At 41.3% G+C, this 25,816-nt stretch overlaps 3 protein-coding genes and 7 pseudogenes across 3 annotated transcripts, besides 6 other annotated features; 7 read left to right on the forward strand and 3 right to left on the reverse strand.

Annotated features, from left to right (window-relative positions):
- Nucleotides 1-130: part of a repeat region that runs on past the window's edge.
- A 73-nt stretch (nt 131-203) lies between these two features.
- Nucleotides 204-733, forward strand: Tb09.244.0240 (annotated as a pseudogene).
- A 454-nt stretch (nt 734-1,187) lies between these two features.
- Nucleotides 1,188-1,232: a microsatellite.
- Nucleotides 1,233-2,232: 1,000 nt separating this feature from the next.
- Tb09.244.0230 lies at nt 2,233-3,745 on the forward strand (annotated as a pseudogene).
- An 85-nt stretch (nt 3,746-3,830) lies between these two features.
- Nucleotides 3,831-3,895: a sequence feature (AT_rich).
- Nucleotides 3,896-5,717: 1,822 nt separating this feature from the next.
- Nucleotides 5,718-7,177, forward strand: Tb09.244.0220 (annotated as a pseudogene).
- A 1,248-nt stretch (nt 7,178-8,425) lies between these two features.
- Tb09.244.0210 lies at nt 8,426-9,347 on the forward strand (annotated as a pseudogene).
- A 352-nt stretch (nt 9,348-9,699) lies between these two features.
- Nucleotides 9,700-11,301, forward strand: Tb09.244.0200 (variant surface glycoprotein; the record flags this gene model as incomplete). The annotated part of the gene is made up of 1 exon (XM_822676.1): nt 9,700-11,301. One exon carries the CDS (start codon nt 9,700-9,702, stop codon nt 11,299-11,301), a length of 1,602 nt encoding a protein of 533 aa, XP_827769.1.
- A 264-nt stretch (nt 11,302-11,565) lies between these two features.
- Nucleotides 11,566-11,706, forward strand: Tb09.244.0190 (hypothetical protein, unlikely; the record flags this gene model as incomplete). The annotated part of the gene is made up of 1 exon (XM_822677.1): nt 11,566-11,706. One exon carries the CDS (start codon nt 11,566-11,568, stop codon nt 11,704-11,706), a length of 141 nt encoding a protein of 46 aa, XP_827770.1.
- A 737-nt stretch (nt 11,707-12,443) lies between these two features.
- Nucleotides 12,444-12,464: a sequence feature (AT_rich).
- Nucleotides 12,465-13,700: 1,236 nt separating this feature from the next.
- Tb09.244.0170 lies at nt 13,701-14,992 on the forward strand (annotated as a pseudogene).
- Nucleotides 14,993-16,221: 1,229 nt separating this feature from the next.
- Nucleotides 16,222-19,249: a repeat region.
- Nucleotides 19,250-19,498: 249 nt separating this feature from the next.
- Tb09.v1.0970 (hypothetical protein) lies at nt 19,499-20,002 on the reverse strand (the record flags this gene model as incomplete). Its single annotated transcript, XM_822678.1, has 1 exon — nt 19,499-20,002. The coding sequence occupies one exon, from the start codon at nt 20,000-20,002 to the stop codon at nt 19,499-19,501; it is 504 nt and encodes a 167-aa protein (XP_827771.1).
- A 691-nt stretch (nt 20,003-20,693) lies between these two features.
- Nucleotides 20,694-20,817: a sequence feature (AT_rich).
- Nucleotides 20,818-20,857: 40 nt separating this feature from the next.
- Nucleotides 20,858-22,444, reverse strand: Tb09.244.0150 (annotated as a pseudogene).
- A 1,585-nt stretch (nt 22,445-24,029) lies between these two features.
- Nucleotides 24,030-25,648, reverse strand: Tb09.244.0140 (annotated as a pseudogene).
- Between the last annotated feature and the right edge of the window lie 168 nt (nt 25,649-25,816).

Genomic DNA, 25,816 nt, shown 5'->3' on the forward strand with positions numbered 1-25,816 from the left:
TGATGCCGTAGCCGGAGCAAAGCAGTGTTCCCCATGAAAGGAACTCTGCTGGCTCTTGGCTTCCCCCGATGATACGGGGTACTGGACCCTGGCACCACGTTGAGGTGGCCGGCATCGCCAGGGGACACAGACAACAGCGGCAGATGCCAAACGACATCTACCACGGAGACTCTCAGCAGCATTTCGATGGTAGCCGAATCGGCTGGCACAACATATGGAGGCGAGCTATTACAAACAAAAAAAGCTGACCGCCCAAAGCAAAACTGCGAGGCCGAAGAAGAGAATCCACCAATTAAACTGGCCAGGGCGGCAAAGCTAGCATCCCTGCTGTGCAAGGCAAAAGACGCGATAACACCTCCAAAGATAGCGCTAGAAGAGACAACAACAGAAACGTTAGTCGGTGACACCGACTTTTTGTACATTGCAGCCCAACTTCTAGCAACTGAAATCCCAGCAGGTACACAGCCAGAAGGCACGGAAGCCGACAAAATCAAGCAACTGATCAAAAGTACTTACGGCGACGCTACAACCTTCATATCGCGATACACCACTGGCCTCTATGACAAGCAGACGAAATACAAAAAAGGAACCCAAGATCGGGAAGGAACTCTAGACAGCGTAGCCACAGGCACTGACCTAGCCCTGGCAAGCATCTATTTTAAGGGCAGAGCACTCCCGCTTGATGCAGTTCAAGCAGGACAAGAAAAGAAAAAATCCAAAACAAGACAAACAGATGAAACTTTCAAAAGGAAAGGAAAAGGAGATACTTGCAAAGATGGGTGAAAATTGAAGGGGGGATTACTGAGAAAAAGTACGCAAAAGATCCGGAATACGAGTTAAATCAGGAAGAAGGAGAAAAAAGAAAACACTGGAAAACGAAACACAACATGAAACAATTGCACTGTAATTAAGGCATCTGTTTTGCTTCCATTTTTTGTTCTATAATTAATTTTGAAGATTTGTGCTCAGTTTTATGGAATTTATGAAATTTTTCTTTTTAAAGATAATTTTCTAAAATTGCTATCACTTGATATATTTTGATACGTTTTAATGAAACGGTTAAAATTAATAAAAGTTTGGTATGATAGTGTAATATAGGTGTAACGTAATATTCCGATAGGGTATTGAATGCTATTATAATTAGGTTTATTTACTATTCCATTTATTTTATAGATATTAGTTAGGTTATGATAGTAATAATAAGATAATAACAGTAGTAATAATAATAATAAGAGGAGAGTGTTGTGAGTGTGCATATACGAATATTATAATGAGAGCAGTAATGATAATGGATGGACGGTCCAAAAAATTATTACGAAATACAATGGAAAGAGTGCAATTATAATAAGTTTGTAAGGGAAAATGGAAAGAGATGAAAACACGCAGTTAAAAACAAAAATATTACGATATGCATCATTATATATAGACATATGAGGGAGCAGACAATGATGAAAAGTAAAATCCCATTTACGGCAAAAATTGAGTCGCTATGTTATCAGTAGGACGAATTACAGATAATAAAAGAGTATAAATCAAGAAACAAAAAGAAACAACAGCAGTTTGGAGAACAAAGCATAGAGGGAGACGATAAAGTTGGAGCTAATGATGTTCTACTTTTCATTCAATAAATGAATAGATACTGCTGCAGAAATAACGGTTCTGACTTTACTTATTCTTATAGTGTACCCTAGTTTCCAGTTGTTAAAAAGACAGAAATAATCAAAAGACAAATAAGAAACCATCAATAGAAAATATAGACCACTCGTAGTAACGGACTTAAAAGAATATTTATGCCCCAAAACGGGAAAATTAATCGTTTGAAAAATCACTAAAATCCCAAACTGAGTATGTGACGCTGCAACACAAAAAGCAAAAAAAGGCAAATAGATAAAAAAGAAGGTAATCTAAATCAGCTTCAAAATAGATTAATTTATTATTTTTTGAATTTCACAATCACTTATTTTTTAATTTAAAAATGTATTTTCCACGGCGCAAACAGGCGCCTGGGAGTAAGCATGAAAAATGTAGACAAAATGAAAAATGGTGAAGTTTCTAATTTTAAAAACCAAGAACGGACTGCATAATTGACCAAAAAAAATGTGGTTTACGATACCAACTCTGTAACAAATCATGTGAAATTTCTTGAAATCAGATAGGATAAATCCAGAAAAAGCAGTCAATATGCTGGTTGTCCACAAAAGAAACTGTTTCCAAGAACTGTTACAGCTCAGCATGCTACTTACAGTGGCTCTACTTGTAGCTATTCACCCAGAAAACAGCATCGGAGCGGACGCAAAGGCGAATGAAGCATGAAAAACACCGTGCAGCTGCAACACGAGGATAAAGAAATTAATAAAATATCATACGGGAGAAATCGACTCAGCCAGCCAAGCTCTAGCAGACAACCAACTGGACTTGATGAAATTAACTCTCGCGGCAGTGACGAGCGATGGAGAGACCAAAGCAAAGCTCTTACCAGTCTTAGCAGCGGCCGGCGAAACCGTACATAACTGTCAACAGGCGTTAGACGCAGCAGACAAAACGGCAGCCCAAAACATACAGGCCCTCACAGCACTAGCGAAGACATTCACAATCTATAACGTGTCAACAAAACGTAATGCGTAACTGACACTAACATTCACCACAGGACCTGTGCTGCCAGATAGCGGCATTTCAGGGACGACGACGCGGACAAATATATCGGGCATGTGCACTGAGGAAGCCGACGACGAACAGCAAATAAAAGTGGACGAGTCAACCATAGCAGATGAACCAGATATACCAGACCTAGAGGTGAGCGGCAAACAACACTAACCTGCAAGCACGAAACTGCGAACCAAGCAACCTGCCACAGCGGAAAAAACATAGGAAACACAGGGATAATTAAAACAGTAACAACATACACGGCCGAAAACGTTGCCGAATCAAAATCAAGCTGGGCAGCAAGCAGCCATACCACAGGCGCAACGTTAACCAGTAAACTGAAATTAACAGGTGACAACGTTACGACAGCAAAAGCAGCGCTAGCCGCTATAAAAAGCACCAAACTTAGATATATATTGTTCAAAACGGCTACGGGAGTGGCAAACGATAGCCAGCAACGACAAGTTCCAACGAACAGCAATTCAGACCCTGCTGAAGAAATTTGACAACGAAAAGACAAGCATCGAGCCGCAAACTCAGCTGGAACAAGCGTTAAACCTGGCTTACGGCGCAAGCGGCAATAAATATGCCGAAAATGTATGGAACAAAGTCGACGGAGTTGAAGCACAAGTTAATCAAGGCGGCAAGAGAAACGGCGAAAAACTCTCAACCATAACACACCTCGCAAAACTAAGTGAAGGACTGGCATACAAGCTTACAAAAGACCTCGAAGAAGATGCCAAACCAAAGGAAAACCCCAAAGAAACCACTATCACAGACAAAGATTGCTGTGACAAAAATGGAGTTGATTGAAAAGTGGATTTCGAACTGATTGGGGAAATTTGCAAACCCATAAAGAAAGGGGAGGGAGAAAACAAAGAGAAAGATGGCGAAAAGCCCTCAGATAGGTGTACAAGACACGGCACTGACAAAACCAAATGTGAAGCTGAAAAAACAGCAGGACAACCCCCCGTTTGTAGTTTCAGTAGGGCAAAGATAAAGAGGATGACAAGGATGCAGAAATGTGCCGTGATTCCAGTTTTTTCTCAATACAAAATTGGCTCTGAGTATGGCTGCTACTTTTGTGAGTTTGCTATTTTAAGACTTTTGCTCAATTTTATAACATATTTCATTTTGAGAAAATCTACTAAATTTTGATACGATCTGATATATTTTAACACTTTTTGATAAAAAATAAAAATAAGTGTAAATTAATACTAATTTTTAAGAATTTTGTAAAATATGATTTTTAGTAAAATGTGTATGACAATGGTCTATAGGTTTAAATAGTAGAACGATAGGGTATAAAAAATGGTGCTTTTCTAATTTTGTTTATTTTTTTATTGATATTAGTTAGGTTCATAATGTTGAAGTAATAATAATAATGATAGGAGAGTATTATAAGTGTGTATATACTAATATAATAATAAGAGTGGTGACACACACTATATGGAGGGGGAAAATAGAATGATTTTATACAATGGAAGTGGTGAAATGGAAGTAAGTAATTAAGCAAGTGAGTAAAATGATAGGACTAATATTATCAACGTAAACGCAAATTGGTAAGGAGAGAAGAATATGAAATGTTCTCGCGTTGAAACACAAAAATGACGATGAACATCATCATATACAAGGAGATAGTTGGGGAGAAATTTCTGGAGACACAGTTTAGAGTACACGCTTAACAGAGTCACTACGCATTCGCAGAAACAAAAGAAAGTGGCTGAAAAGGAAACAAAATACGTAATGAAACAACGGAATTAACGAGTGTACAGTGCAGAAAATTCAGCAGGTGAAGGACGCACAATGTGTAAGTAAGTTCATGCTGCATGTGATCGGACTGCAGCAACAAAGTTGAGCCCAAGCGATTAGCTTACGATTGCTGGTGGCACCGCGAAGCATTGTAGTACCAGTACGAAATGCAGTCCAAATATGGCTGAGTGGAAGAATGGATCAAAAGTAAAAATGAAAGCAGCAAAAAAGTGTTATTGTATCACAAGACTGTGTCGAAACAAGGAGAGATAGTGATTTCTACACGAAGCGAAATTGGGAAATTTATTACACAAAACAGATATTTTCTTCTTTTTATAGAGTCAAGCACGTAAAATTATGAAAATACAACCTTAAAGAAAAATTTAGTAGACAAGCAGCGTCTGAGCTTTAAAGAGTGCAATCGAATTTACCTTAGCATACAGATCGTGTGATAGTTAACCTCTTTCCATAATCATTTCATTCTCCTTTACAGCTTTCCGTATTGATAGACTTGAATTGAAGCAATGATACCCTGGTCAGGGGGAGTTGAAAAAGGCGGTGAGGTTGCATTTGCAAACCACTAAACGTATATAAGGTAACACAAGTATTATATTACCAGGCTTTCTGGTACAGATAAGTCATTCGTAGGAAGAAAAAAAGAACAGCAAAGCACACAAAAATGTTGGAGGCTAATCTGTTAGTAAGCTTGGCCCCCTCAATAGCACGGGGATGTGCGAAAAATAAAAAAAGGGAAATCGTTGAATTGTGTGCATGCGGAACAACTAGACTTTACTCAAAGTTTGGTAAGTGTAAAAGGCCAGCCTAGGAAAGAACTTGTATATAAAGACATGTTACTAGCAATCTGTTGAACAAAAACGCTACTAAAGTAAGCTCAACCAGCTTATGTCTGTCATATGATAATTAGAAACAAGTTTCATGAGCATAAGACCAGAAAGTGACACTTAGCCAACACAAAGAGAAAACGCAACCACCTTTATGTGTGTGCACAGTCTTTTAATGCTTCCAGAAGTCTCCACTAAGATCTTTATGTGCGATGCAGGTCAACGCGCACGCCGTCTTACGCCATACTATCATACTGTTTTTGGCAGGACCACTAAGGGAAAGCATCTTGCTGGGCGTCTAGCCAGGAAGTGATTAAAGGAACAGACAAAGCAACAAATATGAACACGAAAGCCGCTGCATAATTCGGCCGGTGCTAAGCACAAAGGCCGACGACAAGCGCTGACCAACTAACGAGGAAGTAGCTAACACGATAGACTCAGGAACGCCAAGGTAGACCTCTATTTTCGCGTTCCAATGAAACGGCTCTACTTTCGGTTTCTCACCTCCAAAAAACAGGTAGTAACAACGGACCAAAGCTCAGAGTGAGTGATACCAAGGTGATTGGAGCAGGCGGCTTTAAAAAAGCATGCGAAGTAGCAAAGCGCCTAAAAGCTGTAGCGCCATATTTTTCCAACAAAATAACAGCAAGCACAGCACACATTAACACGATGCGGACGGCGCTGCAAACCCTTGCAATTATGATGATGACCCAACCAGACAAAAGAAGCGACGAGTGCAAGTTCCTCTATGCGCATATCAACCAGGAACTGAGCCAAGCGGAACAAACGATCAGCTCAAACCTGGCAAAGTCAATCAAAGTTGTAGCACGTGCAACCTTTGAGGCCGGACGAATAGACGAAACGACATCTGTGTTCTTGCAAGTTAATGTCAACGCAGGCAGCAGCAGGAAGTATTGCATAGCCCAAAGCAACGACCATGGCGGCGCAGCGACCGCGACGCATTTACTTCACTGTATCGTCAGTGGAGACGGACTAAAACAGACAATTCCAGACACCGCCAAATGCGGCACCAACGCCAATAGCAACACTGAAACAGATCACAAGCCGGTACGCGGGAGCCGGTCCAGGAAGCGCTACAACATTATGCGGGCTCACTCAAGCAGATTCAGCCAACGGTGGCAACGCAGACCAAATAAAGTGGGCGGGCAGCCTCATAATCATCAACAATGCACCACTAGCCGCCTCACCATTTCTCAACCACAGCGTAAATGCTGAAGCCGGAACTCCGCTAGCAGCAGTATACGCCGATCTTGACAACAACGTCACAGCCTACGATGAAGTCACGGTAAATCTTGAAAAACTGGCCAAAATAGGTGGAGCTACGAAACCAAGGATACCTGATATCAAAACAAACGCACAAAAATTACAAATAGGCGATACAACGACCAACATAACGCTTAGTACGGCGACAAAAGACCGCAATAACCGAAGAGATCAGGCTCTACAACACAGAAACCCCAGCAACACTAGCGAATGAACGGAAGAAACTCTTTATAAACCAACTTTTGAAGATAGATTCAGCCAAAAAACAGGCATTTTCTTTAAGTGAACAAACCAAAATCAGTGACATATCACAGCAAGAAACGGTTTGCAATAAAATAAAGGATGCAGAAAAATGCAACACAACAAAGCACTGTAGTTTTCATGAAAGTGGTGAACACAACAAGAAATGCAATTTTAATGCCACAGAAGAAACAAAAAACGGGATCTCTGGCACCCCAACAGGAGATGATAGAAGTTCATCAGGGGAAAGAGAAGAAGCAAAACAAGCAGGGGAAGATAGGAAAACTGACTGCAGCAAACTCACAGGCAAGCTTGCAAAAAGGACAATGACTGCAAATGGGATGGTAATACTTGCAAAGGTTCCAGTTTTCTGATCAATAAGAAACTTGCTCTTATTTCTGTTACAGCTTTTATGAGTTTGGTATCATTTTGAGGAATTTTGCTGAATTTTATAAATTTTTCTAAATCCATAAACTTCACATCTTAACATTTTTTATGAAATGCGCAAGTTGGTGAAAATTAGTAAAAAAATTGAAATTTTAAAATATGAAAATTTGGTAACATGTACATAATAGTGGCCTATGGGAGTTAAATAGTAGTGCGATAGGGTACGAAAAATGAGTGATGTTCTAACTTTATAAATTTGTTTATTTTAATGATATTAGTTAGTGTTATGATGATAATGATAATAATTATGATGATTATAGGAGTATCTTGTGAGCATGTGTTCGCTGATAATCATATTAAGATCGATGGTGAAAAGAAATGTATGGGAAAATACAAAAAATTCAAACAATGGGAATGGTACATTGTGAGACAGTGACTAATTAAGTAAAAAAGCTGGATGGTGAGTAAGAGGAGGGGTGAGAGAAAGGAAGAGGAACACTATCGAACGAAACGCAGTAAGATAGAGAAATAGAGATAGAATATGCGCTGTTTCAAACACAAACATGACGATGGGCATCATGAAACACAAGGAGATAATGAAGTGAACAACCATGAAGAGAAAAAGTCCGGCGTCGATTCTAACTGAAGTCGCTGCATCATCTTCAGCAGCGTAATATAGCAGAAAATGGCACATCAGAAGGAACAAATGAGCTCTTGCCTTTTGCTAAAAAATATATAGGTATTGCAGTGATAACCCCAAAAACGACAGTAGCAGTAGTTCGTAAAGCCACGCTGATTTCCGTCTCATGACATGGAAGGCAGTTGAGTTATTCAGAAGAGGAATATAGTAAAACTCGTAGTATATATAATCCATGAACAGCGGGCAGCTACTTTAATTACCGTAAATATACACAAAGAGAAATGGGAATATTGCAAGTAACAGTGGGATAAACGGAGTTTACGCCACTAGGTATGACTAAAGAAAAATTCTAAAATGAAAATCACCGATCCATGCCAAAGGGCAAGCTTCAAACGCTACAGTTACACCAATGAACTGTTATAACATAAGAATATTAAAGCATTATATGTATGAAAACACTTTTCTCAATAAACGACTTCATGTCGTAACCAACTTATTTTCGTACAGTTTCTAAGTTTTTCTGTATAATCTTCTCAAACTTTAAAGGTAGAATACCTAACGACATTTGCTATTTTAGTAGTTTTTTGCATCTGTTGCAATTATTGTATTTAAGCTCAATATCTCTTGAAGAGAAACAACTGCAAATATAACACAAAATTCTCCTAAGAATCCCAGAGTGTTTGTTGTTGCAGTTCAAACTCATGCAACTCAAGGATGGTGTGGGCACATAATGAGTGCCAAACTAAGCTATGTTAATATTAATACAATTGAAATGGGAGATTTGTATAGTCATGTTAAAAGGCCTAGATGGGTTATGGAATTTTTAGAAAGGCAGAATACAAGTGATGAGGATATTGTCACTAATTTGGATGGGTCTAATGTTATTGTTGCTGAGAAAGAGAAGTATGAAAATGCAGTAGAATATTTTATACAAAAAAGTGCAGAAAACGAAGATAAGTTCAGTGAAGAGCATATTTACAAAGAGCACATGGAGAGATGCTACTAGTTTTTTAATATTGGTAACAGAAAAAAAGAGGATAAGAAACTACCGCATTTACTGAAATCGCCTCCTAGTGGAAAACCCTATCCTAGTGGTGGTGGTTTGATAGCGAGAGTATGGGCATTTAGAAATTTTGAATATGCATTTGGAGAGTTACTGAAATGGAGCGATGAGTGGTGGTCGGAACAGAGTATCTACAAACCGTTGTTAATATGGAGTGCAGTTTGGGAAGAGGCTGTGGGGCAGAGATTTGTCTTGAGAAGAGAAATGATTGGATTGGATTATGAAAAGAAATTTTTTACTATTCCACATGGTGGTGAAATTGGAGAAGACCCATTCATTCATTTTCCTGGTCAGCCAATTGCATGGCAGGAAAAAACGATATTAATTGTTAAAAATCTTACTTGGCATAAAAAGTTTAAAGGAAAGGAGTAGTACGAAATACTTGTGTAAGATTGAGAGTTACGCTGTTGGTGGAGAAAAACAGGATTTTGAATGCTGGAATATTTGTGACAATTAATTTAAAGAAAGGGAGTTATTTGAGGCGGTAAAGCTGTGAAAAATGCAAGCATGCCATACGAGATTCAAATAATTCCACGCATTCTTGTGTTAACTTCTTTTCCTAATATTTCCCAAGAGATAACAGAAAAATTCCAATTGACATCCCTCAGTAGTGGAGACTTGTGAACAGCACCGCCAGGTTTCTTAGAAAATGTAAATGACGAGCGATATTTATACTTTGTTAACTCGCTTTCACGACGCCAGGGGCTCTTCAATACGGTGATGGTCACAAAACATCAAACATAGATTTATCAGGCTCACAGCATGGTATTTAACGTGGTGATAGCTTCTCCGTTAAATCAACCTCCATTTTCGAAAACTAGTGAAGACAAATCAAACCAGCGATACAAATGCAGCGTCTAGCATTAGCGCTACTTGTTATTATCGGACCAAAACTGGCAGCCGGCGAAAACATGGTGTATGGAGAAAACAGAGCTGAACACGCAGCGCTTTGTGCTTTCATACGAATGGCAGACCGCGCCGTCGCAGTCCCAACCGTTGAGCCGCTCGACAAGGACGACTATAATTACATACAGGAGCTTAATTTCACTCTTTCACCAGCCGAATGGCAGGCAAAATTCTACAAAGAGGCAGAGCGCAAAACAGTGCACGACAACGCTGACTCTGCCGGTATAAAAGACGCAGATGAAGCTGAGTTTTGGGATGACTGGAAAGCAGCAGCCGAAGCACTGAAACAAGGCGAAGACAACCAGAAGGTCAAACAGGCTGTGACTCCAGAACTGACAAAAACGGCAAAGCAGCTGGCGGCCGTCCAGCTAGCAGCAATAGCGCTAGAAGTGAAGCAGTTACTAAAGAGGTACCCAAATGTAAACCCAGAAGCAGCTAAATATCAATCGGCTTCGCCTACAGCAGCCATAATGGCAGCAGCGCTAGGGCAAGGAGATGCGAAAGCAACCAACATAGACGCAAGCAAGCCGTTTTCAGCCACGGTGTCAGGAAACCGGCAAACCGTGTGCGAAGTCAAAACAAGCGGCGTGCGACCAGCGACGGCACTGGCGACACTAACATGCATCTGCCACAAGGACAACGGCAACCCGGTAACAGACGGCGCTTGCACCGAAAAAGCCGAAGCAAGCACGGCTTGGACATCATCGGCAACACCACCGGATAGCAGCGACTACCAGAAACTAGCAAAATCGTGCGGCGCGCCACCGCAAGAACCAATAACGACAACCGAACTTGAACACGCGATAGCCACCGTCAGGGCGCTGATCCATACGGACGGGACAAACGGCTACCTAGGGGCATTCAGAGGCACTGACTGCAGTGGGGCGTCCAACAGCGGCATGTGCATCAAATTCACAGGGCTAGTAGCAAGCCCGGAAAAAGAAAACGAACTTCAGTGGCTAACAACAATAAAAACAATAGCAACCAATCTAAAACACCTCGAGCAAGCCAAAGCTGCAGCCGCCACAGCGGCAATTAGCCATTCCAGAGCTTTGGCAGCAGCAATGGATAAGCTGTCGACAAAATTCAGTGATTCGGTGGAAACAGCCATCAACGTTCGATGCGAGACACACAACAAGTCCAAGACGGAATGCCTAGGAGCTAAATGTAAATGGGGTGGCAAAAAGGAGGATGACGGTCCATGCACTCCAACCGAAGACCAAGTTGCAGAACAACCAGCCCGATCAACCGAAACAGAAGGTGCACCAAAAGAGGGGGCAGCTGCAACTGGATGTGCAAGACACGGAGATGACAAGACGGCCTGTGAAAATGACAAAACAGGCGATAAGCAAAATTGTGCATGGAGAATAGGCAAAGATAATGAAGATGACAAGGAGAAAGAAAAATTCCGCTCTTCCAGCTTCCTCCTAAACAAACAATTGGCTCTGAGTATGGTTGCTGAATTTGTGAGTTTAATAGCATCTCAAAATCTTAAAATTATAAGAGTTTTGCTCATTTTTATGAAAATTATGAATATTAGTTAGAATTCTAATGGTAATAACAATAATAATAATAGGAGTGTGTTGTGAGTGTGTATATGCGAATATCATAATAATAGTTATGGTGAAGAGTGAATGATTAAAAAAATCCCTTGAAACAATGGAAAGAGTGCAATTATAAAAGGTATGGCAATTAGTATTGAAGTAGACGGAGATAAAATAACGTAGTTTCAAACACAAACTTAATGATGGGTATCACCATGCAGAAGAAGATGGTGGTGGAAATAAGGGAAAGCTATAGTCCAATGTATGGGCCAAGTGGATGTCTGTGATGACAAAAATACTCAAGATAGAAAACAACAGACGACGAAATACAATATACTGTGGAAGATTGAAGTACGGAAGAGCACAGCAGAGAAGAAAATGATACAGGAGAAAATGATCCTCTGAATTTCGTACGGTAATAGGTTGATGCCATTGCAACGGACGGTGGTGGCGACTTTTGTTTTTAATTATATTTCAGATTATAATGCTCAGCGGTAAAGAAACAGAAGGAGCTGGAAGAAGGAATTGGTAAGTGTGAAGTAATATTGAACTCTTCTTCTCTTAATATATAGTAATATTTGCTAAAATATGTGGAAAACAGTATGACATTATAGAAGTGCAAAACTTGGATTCCCAATATACATTGGTGGAAAGAACAATCATAAATTCACTGTAACCGCTTAACCTAGTGTATGAATAAGTATTTAGAGAAGGTTTATAATGTGGAAAAATAGATGATGATATTCATCCAATTCTGCATTTTTTTACTGGACAGACATTAAGATCTCCCAAGATACAAATGCTCAGTACCAGCACGAAGAACAATCCTCACCAATGAAGGCAATGAAGATGTGGAAGGAAACAAAATTGTTGAAGAGAGGGATAAAACTACAAAATAGTTAATGGAAACATCATAAAAAGAGCCAGTGGTAGAAGGAGTCTCAGAAAATTCCATGGACAAGGCATAAACACGAATATTTTATTGTTAGTGACATAACATGCTCCATGGAGGAATTAACCTGCACTAACACAGACTACAAGACATAAAGTTTTAATTTCAAGCAATAGAAAATATGTGTGATATTTGAAAAAAAACTACGTGACAGAAATGAGTAACAAATAGATACAATAGATGTAGACTGATATATAATTTTAAATTATATCGGAGACTTGTTGAAGTACAAGATTTAGGTCATTGTAGAGCTTCTGTAATATGGCTTTCTATATTTATCTTGACTTATGTGGTTAACCCTTGTTGGCAGCAAAGAGGACTAAACATATAGTTTTTGGTTTCGAAGAGCTGTAGCAGATGCAGGCCGCCTTTATTTAACATAGACGTTGATCTTTTAAAAGATCTTAATATTTCTATTTTTGCCGTTGCAAACAGCAGTAACGCTTCATACAACCCTAAATGTTGAAATGTTAAATTTGTTATATTTAAGTATTTGATGGAACCTTAGCTTTGCGAACACTGTAAATATCTGTTTGTACGGTTTGGTAAATGGAAAACATGGCCATTTGTTTCCTATGTCTTCCCTGGCAATTTTCCAAGGTTAAACCTTTGTTTTTCCACGATATTTAGTTACATGTGACTCATTTGATAAGAGTAACGGAGCAGATGTTGACTTTCTTGTTTATAAAGAACGGTGTTGATATCCTTTCAAAGGGAGCCTCCTAGATTCCCTATATAATATTTTTACACTTTTTGCAAGTGCACTTTAAACTTTATTATTTTGTTATAGCAAAAAAAAACTATGATGAAGAAACCGCGGTTTTGCCTTGCAGTACTCGTTATAATTGTATCGCTAATGGAGCGCGCAGCACCTGCACAAGAAAATTCAAAAGAATTTAGAGATTTGCGTGAGCTTTTCAAGCTTTTAAGCAAACCGATGCCGACGGTGTCAGTCAACGATCAACCACCAGGCAAGCCAGAAAATAACGTACCGATTGGACAAGCTATGAACGGCATTATCGCCAGAATCAAGAAGCTTAACCTAACCGTTTTGGAACGTGACAAGGAAGAAGTATTGAAAGACAAAACCAAATACAGCGAATTTTCAAAAATTAAAGACGATAAAAAAGGCGGTTATTTCGAAAGCGGCGACTTCAAAGAAGTTGAGGAGATGCGCAGCGTTTATGACGATCTAACGAAGGGGGATGACAACGCAAAAGGATTTAACTCAAAATTCGGATTGCCGCTATTGGAATACAGGAGAGCGCAGCTGAGGCCGGTGTTTGCGCAATGCGTGGAACGAGCCCTGCAACTTAAGCAGGCGGCGGCAAACTTAATAAGCCAAGCAACGACGGCAGCAGAACATGGCCAAAAAGCGGCGATCAAAGCACTCTACGGTGAAAGTTATGCGGAGAAGTTCACAACACCAGAACAGCTTAAGCCGACAATGCCCTGGACAGAGCAGCCAGAAGCCAGCAACTTTCCCTGGCCAGCGACCGGACAACATTCAACTACCTGTGCGGGCTCACCAGCGGAAGGCAGCCCAAGAAAAGGTGGCAGCTACCTGACGACGGATATTGTATGCCGATGCGAAGGCAGCAACAGCAACACGGCCAACTTTTGTTTCTCAACTGTGTTAACCGGCTTGTCGAAGGTAGGCACTCAAGCAGTTGTACCCGGGGGCTGGAAACAAAAAATACGCGGCGAGTGCCTCAAAAGCAACACCGAAAAGGACCCGGCGCTCGCCTCAAAAACGGTCGAAACGCAGATCACCACAATCTTTGGAAACCTTGGCAAAGGCGCAATAATCTCCGCAACGGCCCTTACTCGCAAACAACATCCGGCAGCGTGTCAAACACGATTCTGGGGGCACACGGGCTAAACAGGGGGGAACCCGAATGCGGCTGTACTCAAAATAATGGGGATGTAATAGCAGCGGCAAGCAAAGGCGTTTGCGTCAACTACAAAAAGTTGCTTGGAAGCCAGAGCGGCATACCTTGGGTGGCGGCGGCACGGTCAGTAGTCGCGAAACTTGATGAAATACAGTATATAGCACAGAAAGCAACGGCGTTTGGTAAGCGCAGCAAACGATATGGAGCAACAAAAGATAACTACGATCGCAAAAAGACCGCCCGTAGACAATGACGCATATTTGTATGGTGAACTCGTGGGAGGTTCTTCCTTTGACAACTGCCTAACACTTGAAGCCATGATACGCAACCCCTCAAAAACGGTAGACCACCTATCTGACGAAGACAAGCAAATAAAAACAACATATTTTGGCACCGATAACAATTTACTAACAGACCTAGCAGACAGCATAGCCAAAACAAACGCCCGGGGCACGCAAACCAAAGCAGCGACTACAAAAAAGTTAAGCGAACTAGACAACCTAGGAGGGCTACACAAAGCGTTGGCATACGAAAGCGCCGAACTAGCCGCAACTCTGATCGCTAAACGGAAGGAGATAGAGATCTTCAGGAAAAGCGAACAAACAAAACAAAAACCACAGGGGCAAATTTGCAACAATATAACTAACCCAAAAGATTGTGGCGATAATGAAAACTGCAAATACGAAAAATATAAGACAGAAGAGCCGAAATGTGTATTGAGTAAAAGGGGCAAACAAGCAGCTAAAGAAGATAAAGTAAAGAATAAGATGGCAAGACTACGAACACCACAGGAAGAAATTCTATTGTAATTGAAGCCCCTCTATTGCTCGCATTTTTTCTTCTATAATTAATTATCTAAATGATATTCGCTAAATGTCATAAAAATTATGAAACCTTCCGTGTGGGTGACACCGGCTGATCCATCGTGGTACCAGTGTCTAATACTCCATCCAGGAGGAAGCCAAGTGCCAGCATCAAAGCATGTCCAACAGGATTGTGGCGGGAAACAGGCCGAAGGCTACCAGAGAGGAAGTATGCTGCACCACCGGCACTCTACGGTGAAGAGATATGTTAGACTTCTTAGCAGAGACGTGGTGTGGCAACGAATTCCTAACCCATCATTCGTGGAGCCCAGTGTAATGCTAGTGTTCTCTCCCAGGCGAAGCTGATTGGCTTAGAGAAGAAGCTCCACGAGGATATGGTAGTCTTTTGTCTATTGCAGGAGACTCACTTGGCAGCAGAAGAATGCTGCGCATTGAAAATAAGTATATATGAATACATGGGGATAGAAAGTTCCTCACATGGTGGTGGGTTATCGATTTTACTAGGAACGAGTGGGAGTCATCCAATGTCCGAAGGAAGAGGGTCTACCGGAAAGAGTCTCGGAAACATTGATGTTTTCAGCTGATCTAATGCTAACTATAAAATCAGCTTACTTCCCACAATTGCAAAATGTCACTACCTTCACTCTTGAGAGCCTTGAGAGATCAAATGGATCAATGGTAATAAGTTTCGACTCTAACGCACATCATGAGTTATGGGACTCACTTCGCCAAAATGATACAGCGGGAGAATGCATTGTATACTGGTGTCCACAAAATGATATCTAAATTGCAAATGGTGTCAACCCAACGAGAAGAATGCTTCACACGGCAACCAGGTCGTCTCCAGACATTAGGATGTACAGAGACTGCGGAGTCACAAGATGGGAGGCAAGCATCAGTCCGGATAGTGACAAATACTGGATAACCGTTCGAGGTGTGTATTGGCATAGGTGTAGAAATTATCGCCATTACAAAGCCACCAAAGGTTTTGCATGCTTGGAATAAAGGAAATTTGCCGGATTTTAGAAATGTCTGTATTTCAAATATGGGGAAAAAATTAAGGAAGTCAAGAAATAACGTGGATGTCACGAATGAAGCAGTGACTAAAGGCATTGGCACAGCAGCAAATAAAAAAGACAACACAGAAATGTAAGGGAGTATAGCCACCGTTTTGCACACGAGAACTGACCGAACTTGACGAAAAAATAAGGGATTGTACAAATAAAAAGCACAGAGAGATGAACTTATATAGAAGAGAAGGAAGGTTCTTGCTGAAACATCCCTACAACAAAAGAAGAAAAATGTCTCGAAAATGTCAGTGACCGATACAGAAAGTTGGAATTTAGTTAAGTCCATTAACGCACCGAGACTAATAACATCTCCTGTTCTGGTAGATAATGAAGAACCTCTCACACGTAGACAGCAAGCTAATAAGTCAGCACAGATGCATAAAGAGATGCCAAAGAAAGCACCAGATGCTCTTCCCACGAGCATATCTTATCGAGAGCGGGGATTACAAACAATAACGATGGCAGAACGTGATGCAGAACTAAAGGAACTGTCTTCACGCACTTCCTCCCGTAAGGACGATATAAAATGTGAGCAGTTAGTTGAAGAAATTAGGACACTGCAGCAAGGAATGTGTCTTCAAGCTCTTCAACTGTAACTTACATAGACACCGAGTGCCGGAGTGGAAGCATGGCGTCATCGTCTCGCTAATCAAACTCAACAAACCGACCAAGTGTATGTCATCGTTCCGGCTCATCACGCTCACTAGAACATTCTTTAGGCTCATGGAGAGGATCGTAGTGGGATGCATCCGAGACACAGTAGAATGTAAGCTACAACCACAGCAAGCTGGTTTCCGTCCGGAGAGGTATACATTAGACGCTCTGATGACACTCACAGACTCCCTGACACATAGAGTAGTAGGAGAGAAAACTGCGGCGGTATTCATAGATTATGCCAGGGCATTTGACTCTGCGGATCACAGGTGGATAATAGATGCACGAGAAAGATATGAAGTAGGCATCCACCTCATTGATTGTGTTGCTAATTTTCTGGATGGACGAACTGCAGTAGTACGAATAAAAAACACCCTCTCAAATAAAAATACAACTCACGTATGGTGTTTTACAAGGTTCCGTGTTGGGGTCATTGCTATTCATTATCGAAATGGACTCCCTCAGTCCGAAACTAAATGCCATTGTAGCCATTAAACACTGCTTCTTCACAGACGACATCACGATAGTATGATCTAACACTTACCGGGAAGCTATTAGGCACAAACTGCAAACAGGATTAGATTGAATAGCGAGCTGGTAAGAAGAGCACTATATGGAATTTTCCGCAGAAAAAACGGAATATAAGTTCTTCAAGGTTAGAGAGACAGAGACTCATTACACCTAATACTGGAAGAGCACAGATAAAAGAAGAGGAATCCCAGACTCCTTTGGGTGACAATGCAGCCACACAAGGGTGTAAGCAAACATGCTCACACCCTACAAACCGCAGCAAATAAGAGATTAATGAAACTACAGGCTGTTGCATGACCTGAATGAGGGAAGAGCACAGAAAGCGTCCGAGATTTTTACTTATCCTTAATCCAGGTAAAATTATGCTATGGGATCGCGACATGGTGATTCAATGCTTCTCTACCAGACAAGGCGCAGCTTGAACAAGTACATGCGCAGCCGGCACATGTTATCGCTGGTATTCCAAAGTACGCGAATCGGCATGATGCCATGAAGGAGGTCAACCTTCACAAAATAAATGATAGTGCTCACAGACGAGAAACATAATACTATTGAACAAGGAAGGCGAACGGTAAGGCATCTGCTGATACGGTGGAAAAAAATATTTCCACTAAGTCATCCGATACACACGCACCTGCAGAGTGTGTTGCACCTGTATGAAGAAGTAGACAGACCGGAGAAATCACACACGGCAAACGTATCGCGACTGGCAAGGAGAATTTACTTCAACACAACAACAGCTGGTCTTCATTCCGAGGTTTCCAACAGCGAGAAGAAAAGACACACAATGCAAAGGGTACGTAGATTCAAAGAATACGATTACCGAGTGTGGGCGGATGGGTCGGTGATACTGAACGAATCCTCTGGTTCCGGCACGAAAATATACCCTACACAAGGTAATGCGGTAAAAGTGAAGAAAGGAGCAGGCAGGTCAGCATGCAGCTATAGAGCCGAGTGCACAGCCATGGAGGCAGAACTTATGAAACTCAAAACAGTAACAAAGATCAACGAGAGTGGAAAAGGAAAAGTGGCAATATTCACAGACTTGTTATATTCATTAATAGAGCTTAAAACAGGTCCTGCAGTGGTGACGGATTCCATACTACGACGCATATGGGATCTGATCATACACTTCATGAAACTGAGAGTAGCCATGCCGTTTCAGTTTGTGTTTTCGTATTGTAGTATCCAGAGAAATTACAAAGTGGAAGACCTCGCAAACAAAGGAAACCACATGCCACAAACCTATCCTGCATGGATCACCGACATTGTCACAGGTATAATGCGCCAATTACGTAATCAGGTACAACGCGCATTTGCTAAAGGCCAGGGTCCAAACACACACCGCAGTGCTTTACTAAACCATATAGAAACGACAACAAAAAACAAGGAACTATAAATGGAAAGTGAGTCACTGTTATCTCAATTTAGAACAGGGACTTCAAAGCATTTAGAATGGTTACATAGTGTGATCACACAAGAGGTTAAAGAATTGGAGTGTACATGGTGTACAAAAAAAAAGGGGAACATTTTAAAAAATACCCCTAACCCCACTTAAAACACTGTAAAGAATGAATAAAATGAGAAAGGAAAGGTGGTAATAGCAACTAGACACAATGACAATGTCATATGCCCAGTTTGAAACATTTTGTATGCGAGACGATCAATGGGGAGTTTTCACACAATGAAAATACATCATGGGTTTGTGAAAATGAACTCACTGCCTTAATGATGGCGCCAAGACCAGCACAGGCGTATAATGTGGTCTATTGGTGTCACGTATGTGGTAAGGTATTCGACCGAAAGGGTCCACTGCAACAACACATGCCACAAAATGCTCCGACAACTCCAGTAGTATGGACAGAGCTACAAAAGATGAAGCGAGAAGGAGAACAGTCGTTGCCAGCCGTCCACAAGTGTCAATGGCACCCGAAGCAGTGTTCCACGTATGGATTGGTGGTTAGGCATATACATCTGAAATATCCTGAAAAACAAACTGAAGTGACACAACAAACGGAAATGTAGGATGTGAACGACGAAGATGAACAAGAGAAAGCACCACAAGCGTCCGAATGTCTCAGCTGCAAACAGGTGTATAAAAGGAAAACATGGCTCACTATAAATAAGTGCAATCATAAACAGAGGAAAGGGGAACCAAGCACAACACTACAGGAACCATTGCTGCAGAGAGAAGCGTGTAAGTTATACGGTAAAGAATATCACCACAGTTGGATGTTACGCCATATGAATGCAAAACACACCGGGTATGACATTTCATTCAGATCCAAAGCCGATAAATATAAGAAAAGTAACGAAGGAGATAACAAGGTTGCAAGCAAAGAAAAATACTGGTGGAGAGAACAAAAATAAATATGACAATGAGCCACAACTTTGTGTTTTCGACAAATGAAAGAGGGGTTTCTGAAGCAAGACATGGCTAACACGCCACAAGTGCGTGAGCGTTGATGAAGCTGACTCAGAAAGTGAGGTTAACAATCCCCATGGATCAATTACACAACTATAAACCACTACCAAATATGGATTGATTCCCTGCACCATAAATAGAGTAATCACCAACTCAGACTCGTCACACACAAAACTTGAGCTCCACGACAAGAAAGAGAGAAAGAGGAACCGAGCACGATATTCCAGCAGATGAGAAGACAATGAGCGATCAGAGAGAGGAGCCGAAACACAAACGGCATAAGGCTCAATGGCACGCAGAGAACCCTCGTAGGAATTTTTCATGTGGAAGGTGTGAGAACTCCTACATGTCATGGCGCACACTAGTTTGGCGTACCAGGACACACCACAAAAATGCAATCACTCTCAAGAGGAAGTGTGAATAAAGACCCCTTCAAATCACGCCACTGGTCCATTTTGTACAGCAATGCCAACACTGCCCGAAGGTGTGTGGACACAAGCAATATCTAACAATGCACATCCAATCAGAAAATGGGCATACACGTAGCTCTGATAAGCGAAATGAGCTAAAAAGAAAATGCAAAGAAACATCGGCTCACCTGTCAAAGTGTCCCGTTTTGAGTAAACTCAGGTCTAAGCATGGAGTATACAATCTGAAAGGGGAGACATATACTTTGTTGAGTTGACGACATTCTTAAGGGCACTCTTATTTCTGACGGAAAATTAGGCTCCTCCCTCAATAGACACGAAGGAGTTAATAACCCGACTGTGAGTAAAGAGAGAAGTGTTGCTGTCATGCTAATCATCTACTGACTACATACGACACACTATGATGACAGCCAGTGAAATTTTCCTCAGATGATGGAAGACAGTATCCAAAGGGGGCTTCCTCAACAAGAGACTGTTAGCCAGGACCACAAGAGAAAGCGAGTGATGGATCGTGAGGATAGAAAACATATCAGTGAAAGAAGTAGCGGCTTGAGAAGTCTCTTTTAATTGATTGAGGTCCTGGCAGGTAAAGCTAAAAATAGACTAAAAACAGTCCTATTTATTTTCTTAAAATAATCAATGATTTGTATAATTTCATTAAAAAGTGTTAAAATATATCAAATTATAAAAAGTTTTAAAAATTCTCCGAATAACAATTATTATAAAATTTTTATAAATTTCTTAACATTGAGCAAGCATTCTTAAAATTTTATAATGCAAAAATGATTCTAAATCCACAAAAGCAGCAACCATCAGAGCCAATTTTTTATTTACGAGAAAACTTCTATTTCTGCACATTTCTTTTTCCTTGTAATCTTCATTATATTTACCTTTTCTCCATCCAGAATGCTTTTTACCATCCTTGTTTACTGCCTCACAAAATTTCTGATCCTAGTGACTAAAGCAGTCACTTTTTCCATCTTTCCCTTCTTGGTTTTCTGCCTCTTTTGCTGCTGTTTGTTTGCCTGTCTCACTCAATGTGCACTTTTTCTTGGGTCGTTTAGCTTCGCCATCCCATGTGCATTTTGGGTTTTTGTGCTGGTTGCAGTCTGGCTCTTTGTCTATGTTATTGCATTTTTCTTCGGCTTCCTCTTGTTGTTTTTTTGAGTCACCTGATGGTTTTTGAGCCGCTTGCGTTGGGCTCTGTGTTTGTTGTTTAAGCGCTTCCATAGCGTTTAGGTTTAGGAGCGTCGTTAGTGTTTCGTTCAAAGCGTGTACTTGAGCTTCCGCTATTATAGCGTTTTTCGTCTGTGCCTTTTGCTGCTCCACTTCTGCCATCGCGTCTGTTAGTCCCGTCAGCCAGGTGGGTAGCGTCACTTTGTTGGCCCCCGTTCTGAAACTCGCACATGCGCCCTTGTTGCTACCGTGTTCGCCGTCGCATGCGCCACTGCCAGTGCCTTGGATCGCGCCGAGTATTCCTATTTTGTTTTCATCGCGCTCTTTCGCGGCATAAAGTTCGGCTCTGAGCGCGGTTAGGATGCTTTGCAGCTGGGTGTAACCCAGCTTCTGGTAGTTAGGGTGGACAGCCTTGCATTCAGTTAGTATTTTGTGCCAGTCTTGTATTTCGTTTGCGGTGCCATCGAATGCCTGTGCCCCCGTGCTGGTTTCGTAGCAGCCAGTGTTTGTGGCTCCGCTGCTGCTGTCGGAGGCACATAAGCAAGCTATGGTCGCGACCACGGTCTTTGATGCAGCTGTTGCTGGTGCTGTGTTTGCCTGGCCGCAGCTTGTTTGGCGGTTCGTTTGCGCGGCGATTGTTGGCTTTTTAGGGATTGGCCCGTCTGCGCCGTATACAGCTTTGCGCAGTTTTGACGCAACATCGACGGCGGCCCCTGATGATGCCAGGCCGGCATCTGGCAAGCCTAGTTTTTTTATTGCGTTGACTGTGTCGTTTATTTTCTGCTTGAATCCACGGTTGTCTGAGTTCGCATGGATTACCTTTTGTCGCTCGTCTTCCGGGAGACTAACGAGCCAGCTTGCTGCCTGTTTGCAAGGTGCCGCCTTTGCGGCTTTGCAACTGTCGGGAAGCTGATCGTCGCCGCTTGCGCCGCTTGGAGCTTTGCTTATTACAGCTTGCAGTTTGGCTATATCGTCTGGCTGTGCTAGAATCGCCGAAATGTGGTCTGCGGTTGTTATCGCTGCCATTTCTGCGTTAGATGGCTCTATCTTTTGGTTATCTAGTTCTGCAGCAAGTACGAGGCCGCACAGAAAACCAAAGGTTTGCCGGTTTTGTCCGGCGCTTGGGCCTGCGCTACTGACTGGTCTTGCTATCAGAAGCGCTGCTGTCGCTGCCATAGTTATTAATAACATCGGCTGAGCTCTGAGCAACCCGCTTTGCTGCGTCGCTATTACCGCGTTTGCGCTGCTGAAAATTTCACTAGACGTGCTCTTGGCTTGACTTACTTTGGCGCTGGTTTCTTGCTTCGGATGACCTTTGTTGCAAAGAAATGAAAGGCAAATCAATTAAAAATTTACAAACTTTTGTCCGGCCTTTAGAGCAATAAAACCCGTTACGCTCATTTCTGGATCGTTTAACATCCCCTACATAAAACAATTCAGTTTATTCCAATAATCTGCAACTTTAAATATAACTCATACCTTCTATAAATACATCACAAACTCTTAAGACCTATGAGCTTTGCGCTCTTTCAACGCACATCAACTACTCTTTGGCAGATGCATCTTCAGAAGCGGTACAACACTGATTCTTCTACCGGAAGCTAAACCTTGACTATTTCCCATTGTTATCCTGGTTTATTGCCTGTCCCTTTCGTCTAATGTTCGCCAAATGCAGCTCTTTTTTCACTCTTTTGTTTTTAAGTTTCTTTATAATATTCACCAATTCCAGGACAGTGTGTATTCAAATATAAATGGATCGCTTTGTAACAGGTGCTAACACATGGAAAGTATACCAATATAGTACTTTTAATGATCTTTCGTCATAAATATTCTACAAAAGCTTCATATACGTGCTATTTTATGCAGTTTATACATTTTATTTCTTTCCACAATGATAGATTAGTAATCCTGATTTAGAACACAGAATCTCCATAACATTACATTATTTCACACAAATATCGGTATTGTTACTCTATTGGTTGATAAAAACCTTTAAATTACTTTGCATTTTCCAAAATTAAATTTCTTGTGGTAATCGTTCTGCTTTCTTTACTACTGGATATTAGGGTCTACCATCAAATTAAAAACTTATGTTGCAGTCATTTAAGCTTTGAATATTTTAATTTCTGATTGAAATATAGAGCATAATTTCCTCCTGTATTACTTCTTTTCTCCATCCAATGTGTTGTCCTGTACTCTTCCATTTATTTATATATTTGTCAAACGTTTTTCCAATTCCTTTATTAATGCGTAAAGCGTAAAGACACCACATGATCAGCACAGTGGTTAGTCTGTCTTAATAATTTTTCCCTCTAATATTATCCTTGTGTTTGAAGACGGTCATCGTTTTCTGTGTTTGAAGCTGCGCATATGCCTTTTTCCTCCTCCTCTATCTTTCCCAATTACCTTTTATAATATTTCTTATGATTTCCCACTCCCTCTCATACCCTCTCACTTATAAAGCACTCTCCTATTATCAGTCCTATTATTATTACTATTTCTGCTTTTATTATAATATTCGTATACAGATACTCTCACAACACTCTCCTATATAATTATTATAGTTATTTTTAGCCCTAACCAATATCTATAAAATAAACAAGATTAGGATGGCACCTATTTTAATTACTTACCACTATATTTCTTTACACACATAAGTAACAATCTTGCAAATTTTACAAAATTTTTACATTCTCAAAGTTTTCGCTAATTTGCACATTCTCATCGAAAAGTGTTAAAATATTGCAAATTTTAGCAAATCTCTTCAAACAGAATATTAAAAAAATAAGAATACCACGAAACTCATCAAAGCAGCCTTACTCACAGCAAACTTCTTATTAACAAGGAAACTGGAAGAGCGGAACTTGTAACCGGATTTGTCAGTTCCGTCACTATTTTCTCCCTTACATCCGCAAACTTTAGTGGTTTGACCTTTGTTGGCGTTATCACATTTCTCTAGTGTGTCACGTTTACTGCAATCTACCCTGGCACTTGTCCCTCCTGTTCCTGCTTGATTTCATGCTTCATGTTTCGTTACTTCCTCCTTATCCCATGTGCACTTCTTTTTGCCACCTTCACCTTCAACCAATTTTCATGGGGGTTTGCAGTTATCTATCCCTTTCTTTTCGCAAGTTGTATCTGTTTCCAAATTTGTCAGGTTTGGCAGCGGATTGTTTGCTGAACATTGTTTTGCTTCTGGAACCTGAGAAATGTGTCGCTGAAGTAAAAATGTTGCGACTTCATGGAGCCTGTCAGTTGGTATCTGGTTTATCTTTTTTACTTCTAGTTGAAGTTCCGGTGGAAAGTCTAAGTCCTCCGCTAATAGGTTGTCGACGAACTCGGTTTTGAATTTGGTCGCATCGATGGTGATTATTGCTGTTATTTGCTTTTTTAGGTTCTGTTGTTATGTTCCTGCTTCTGGTGCTTTGAATCTGCCGTTTATTGCGAAGTTTACCTGGGAAAGTTTCCCCTCGGCTGTTAGCATGGCATATAGGTTCTTGAAGGGGCCAATTGTTTCTGTCAATGCTGTTTCTTCGTAGTTGTGGGCTGCTTTGATTGCTGCTAGCACTGCAGGCATCGTTGGTGAGTCTGCCGTATCGTGGTTTAAACTTCCTGGGTTGTAAAACGTCGCACCTCCGGAGCTCGTTGAAAGCAGCCCGGCCATTATGCTCAGTTGGTTTGCCATTTCTCGGTCGTCGAACAACTTTGTGTCTGATGCTAGGTGTGCTAGAAAATTGCATTTGTTGAAGTCGCAGCCACCGTTTCCTGTCGCGCTGCCGGCTGCTAGTGCCCCTTGTAGACCTATGCTATCGAATCTGTTTGTCGGGTCTAGGTCGCTTGAGGTCGGTATGTCTGTGCTGCTGCGGCCTGCTAGCTCACGGCTAAGTTGAGCGTCCGCCTTTGCACTCGCTGTTTGAGTTAAGCACGCTCCATTGGTTGTCGCTGTGCTTGCCCTCAGCTGTTCTAGCAAATTCATTGCCTCTATAATCTGCCCGCCGAGTATGCCGGTCGTCGCCGCCTTTACCATACCTGCACTTGCCTGCCGCTGCATCGTCGTGTAAAACGAATGAATGATGGTTTGAGTGGCTTGTGCAGCTATCATCGAGGTTTCCTTTGATTTTTTCGATTGCCCGAGCAAGCCATATATAGGCATTTGCTCTCTGAGCTTTTCTGTTTAAATTCGTTTCGCATCTCCTGCTTCTAGGTCGGACTTGACTTCCGCCGCAGTTTTCCTCATCCCTAAAGTTTTTTGCAAAGTTGTGCCAGCTTTGTTGCGTCTACTGCGTCTTTGTTCGCTGCTTCAATCTGAAAAGCTATCAAATCTAAAGCTAACAGAAGTCTTTGTGCCTGTATTGCCGTGCTCGTCGTACTTTGTTTGTATAGCTGTGATAAAGTTTAGAGAAGAAGTTAAACGACTTTCTGTTTTTAGTGTCTGAGCTGTATCCCTCCAATCGATACAGCATTCTTCCTCTCATTTTAAGAGTGTGTTTAATGATGATTTTTGTTGCGTTTCCTGTCCCTTCTAGAGTCTTTTTTAGGCGAGAGTTGTTGCCTTGGAGCCGT

Source organism: Trypanosoma brucei, chromosome 9, assembly GCF_000002445.2.
Source record: "Trypanosoma brucei brucei TREU927 chromosome 9, whole genome shotgun sequence".
Lineage (NCBI taxonomy): Eukaryota > Euglenozoa > Kinetoplastea > Trypanosomatida > Trypanosomatidae > Trypanosoma > Trypanosoma brucei.